The sequence below is a fragment of the Clytia hemisphaerica genome, unplaced genomic scaffold, assembly GCF_902728285.1.
Source record: "Clytia hemisphaerica strain Z4C2 unplaced genomic scaffold, Clytia hemisphaerica genome assembly, whole genome shotgun sequence".
NCBI classification, from domain to species: Eukaryota; Metazoa; Cnidaria; class Hydrozoa; order Leptothecata; family Clytiidae; genus Clytia; species Clytia hemisphaerica.
Window position 1 is genome coordinate 108,917 of NW_027104048.1, and position 4,610 is coordinate 113,526.

The following is a 4,610-nucleotide window of genomic DNA, read 5'->3' on the forward strand; positions in this document are numbered from 1 at the left end:
TGTTAATTTGGATTGTAATCCAGAGGAAGTTTATTGGATTTGTCATACATGTGATAAGGCAATAAAAAATGAAAAGTTACCTGTACAAGCTCAAGCAAATAATCTGCAATTAACACCTAGAATTCCTGAACTAGATGATTTGTGTCCTATTGAAATGATGCTTGTTTCACAGATTATTCCATTCATGTTTATTGTACCAAAACATAAAGGAGGACAGCAAGGTTTAAAAGGGCAATGCGTTATGGTACCTGCTAACTTAGATAAAATTCAAAAGATATTACCAAGAGTATGTAGCGACGAATTTTTAATATCCCTTGCTCTCAAACGACGCCTAACAGATAAAAGTTATGTGAATAAGCAAAACATTCGACCTGCATCTGTCACAAAAGCTTTAGAAAAATTGGTTGAAATTAATAGATTTTATGAGAATGTCATACCTAATGCAAGATGGGAAGACGAAAGTTTAAGAACAGACCCAGAATTATGGTCACTTTTGACTGATAAAAATGCTCAACTCCCAGATGACGAAAGTGATAGCGATGATAACATTGAAGGAAATGATCGCAATCTTGAACAACAATTCATCGCAGCCAACTATGCTTTACAATATTACCGGTGCAACAATTTCATCAGAAGAAGCTATTGATATTTCCCATAAACAATCTGCATCTGTCGTATCATCTGATGAAATACTTAACATCGCCCCGTGTGAAAATGAAATACCTGTGTCATTCTATTCAGAACCTGATTGGGAAGCACTAGCATTTCCAGGTCATTACCCTGATGCCAAAAATTATTTCAATTCACCAAGAGATAAAAGTATAACTCCAACAAAGTATGTGCATGCTAGATTGAAATCTTCGGACGATCGGTTTGCTTCAGATCCACAATATATTTTCAATGCATTACATTGGACTGAAAGCTCGAATGTTGCTAGTGCGATAACATTTTCACAACAGAAACACTTTCAGAGCGACATTTCTGCTGGAGCATTAACGAATCCTGATAATGTTAGGCAAATGATAAATGATGACCAAATCTTTCAAAACTCGTTTAAAAATATCAGAGGAACACCCCAATGGTGCCATAACATGATGTTGGATGTTCTAGCGAAATGTAGGGCTTTTGGACCTCGTACTTACTTTCTTACATGGAGTGCAGCATTGTTTAAGTGGACTAATATCATTAAGGTAGTTGCAACACAATACGGAGAGAGTTTAACTGATAAGGATGTCAACAATATGAATTGGAGTGAAAAAGTTCAATATTTCAAAAGGAATCCTGTGACTGTAGCTCGTCAAATTGACCATATTTTCAACAAGGTATTTCCCAAGATGCTTATTAATGGCTTGCATCCGATCGGACAGATTTTAAATTATAATGACCGAAGAGAGTTTCAGCATCGAACAGGTTTAGAACATGTCCATTCTCAAGTTCATATTAAAGATGCCCCCAGAATCAATGACAGCAGTAAAGATAATGAGGTTATTGATTTTATCGATAAATACATCACATGTTCACTACTAGATAAAGAGGGATATCCTGAACTATACGAATTAGTTAACACTGTTCAAAAACATCACCACACGTTCACCTGTAGAAAAAATAGCGGGTCAAGATGTAGATTCAAAGCACCATGGCCTCCTTGTGAAGAAACTCGCATTATACGTGGAAAACAAATCGATAAAAATGAATACAAACAGAGTAAAAGGGTTTTAGATAAAGTTCTTGATCAAATTAATAATTGTACCTCAGATCTCCAAGATGTTGCGCTTGATGGTTTGTTATCGTCGTGTGACCTTTCAAAAATTCAATATTTTTCTGCATTGGATACTGTTCAAAAGAAGCTGACGGTAATTTACAAAAGGAAACCTAATGAAACTAACATTGGACCATACAACACCGTTATGATTAGCCTTTTACAATCTAACATGAACATTCAATATGTCACGAATATGTACGCAGTTTTAGCATATATCACTTATATGTGCAAACCAGAAAGGAATATGAGTGAACTCATGAAAAAAGCACACAAAGAGGCAAATGGGAAAGCAGTCAAGGATAAATTACGTGCCATAGGTAATGTTTTTTTGACTAAGTTTGAAGTATCAACTCATGAAGCGATTAAGAGAACGCTTTCTCTTAAAATGCGAACTTCAAATATTGATGTTGAATTTGTTCCTACAGGGCCGAAAGAAAGGCGTATTCGAATGTTAAAAAACCCATCTGACTTAGCCAAACTTGATCCAGATTCTAAAAATGTTTACAAAAAGAATATGATTGAAAAGTATGAAAATCGTCCCAACAAATTAAAAGACATGTGTTATGCAGACTTCGCTACTACTTACACTTATCCAAAGAAAAATGAAGATGAAGAAGAAGAGGGAGCAAATGAATCTGAGAATGAATTGGAAAATCTTGAAATCAATAACGAATTACCCAAGTTAATTACTTTGAAAAATGGAATGGGAAAAATGAAAAAAAGAGGCCGTCCATGTGTTATGCGTTACCATAAAGTTAATAAACTTAAAGACAGAAATGAATATTATTTGGTACTCCTTCAATTATACATGTCCTGGGAAAATGAAGATAATATCAAAGGAAACTGTGCAACCTTTGAAGAGAGATTTCATGAAATAGAAGAGGAAATCAGGCCAAATATTTTGAAGCACGATGCTAGCTTTGGCAGAATAGATGAACTTGATGTCAATAATATGCCTGTTTATGATAGCTCTGATTCAGAATATAGTAGTGGAGGTGAACAAGATAATGATTATGGAATAATTCACCCAGATTTGATTGATTTAGATCATGAAAATGAAGCTAACGATGAGACAAGCGAAGCCTCTTCAGTACCATTTACTACGACCATACAAAACTCTGCCATGTTTCGTGAATCTTTTTACAACAACTGCTCTAATTTCAATGAAAAACAGCGCAACTTTTTCAATTACGTGTTCAAGTATGTAATAGCTAATAAATTAGCTGAGAAAAACCCCTCATTTGAAAAGCAAAACCCATTTAGAATCCTCTTAAGTGGTGGTGAAGGTGTAGGAAAAAGATTTTTAATAAAAACATTAACCGAACAACTAAAAAAGATTTTAAAAGAACCAGGTCAAAATTGTGATAAAGAACCATCTGTTCTTGTAACTGCATCAACAGGGAAAGCAGCGGCTAATATAGATGGAACTACCTTACATTCAGCCTTCAAATTACCAATATATGGAAAAGGAACTTATACCATTAATAAGAAATTAAGTGGTTCAGACATGCATGCTATAAAATTGAAATTCAAAAAATATTTAAAGATTTTATTGATCGATGAAATTTCCATGATTGGAGAAAGAAGCTTTGATGATTTGAATCGAAGATTGCAAGAAATCAAAGAAAATAACATAGAATCATTCGGTGGGGTTTCGTTATTATTAATTGGTGATTTTTTTCAACTGGTCCCCGTTGGACAAGATTCAATATATGAGCCAAAGCCTTTCAGCTTTGCTTGGGAGGAATTCCACCTTTATGAATTAGATGAGATTGTTAGGCAAAGTGGAGATTCTGAATTTGCAGCATTGCTAAATATACTGCGAGAAGGTAACCACACCTCAGCTGATATCGAAAAAATCCAGTCCTTTGAACACACCGATACAAGTGAGTGGCCTGAGAATTTTATGAAAATGTACCTAACTAACCACTTAAAAGATCAACAAAACAGTATTTCTCTAACGAAATGCAATGGTTGGAATAACAAACTCACCTCTATTGCTAAAGATGAATCGCGACCAAAGGTTACCCTAGGAAAAAATCGTTCCCATCAATGAAACAGCAGGGCTACCAAAAGAATTAACGTTATGTGTTGGAGCTAGAGTTATGCTCACAATTAACAAGGACATAGAAGACAAATTGATTAATGGCTCAACCGGAATAGTTCGTTATATTCAAGGACTTAGAAACAACAAACCTTTAGGCATGATATTGGTTCAATTTGACAATCCATCAGCAGGAAACAAACTAAAAGACCCTAGATATCGAGGTGAATTCAAAACATGTGTTCCTATCCTACCCGAAACAAAGACGTTTAAATCCAATAACATTTCTGTCACGAGGAAACAATTTCCACTTATCGTTGCATTTGCTACCACAGTCCATAAAGCACAGGGCAGTACGTTAGAATACGCTAGTGGAGATTTGGATCAGTCAGCTAGAAGTGGAAAAGGATCAGCACCAGTAACACCAGGACTTCTTTATACTCTTCTATCTCGTGCCACATCGAGTGATAAAATACATTTGTTAAATTTCAAACCTGACAAACACATTAAAGTCAATACTAAAGCCAAAGAAGCAATGATAGAAATGAGAGAAAATAAGGTTATTTCGATTATCCATCCATTAGAGAAAATGCATAGTCAAAACTTATGTCTTTTCAATATTAGATCGTGGAACTTGCATATCGAACATTCATTTTATCTCCGAAAAAATCATCACCTCTAAATGTTGCCTGTTATGCTTCACGGAAACCGGTCAGAATATCGAAAAAAGAGTACAGGATAATCCAGAACTACAAACATGGACAACTATACACCAAAACACTGAACATGGTCTAGCGATTACTT

At 35.1% G+C, this 4,610-nt stretch overlaps 1 protein-coding gene across 1 annotated transcript; it reads left to right on the plus strand.

Moving 5' to 3' along the window:
* The first annotated feature begins 539 nt into the window (after positions 1–539).
* On the plus strand, positions 540–3,818 carry LOC136811886 (uncharacterized). The gene has a single exon (XM_067068509.1). It carries the CDS (start codon positions 540–542, stop codon positions 3,816–3,818), a length of 3,279 nt encoding a protein of 1,092 aa, XP_066924610.1.
* The last annotated feature ends 792 nt before the right edge of the window (positions 3,819–4,610 follow it).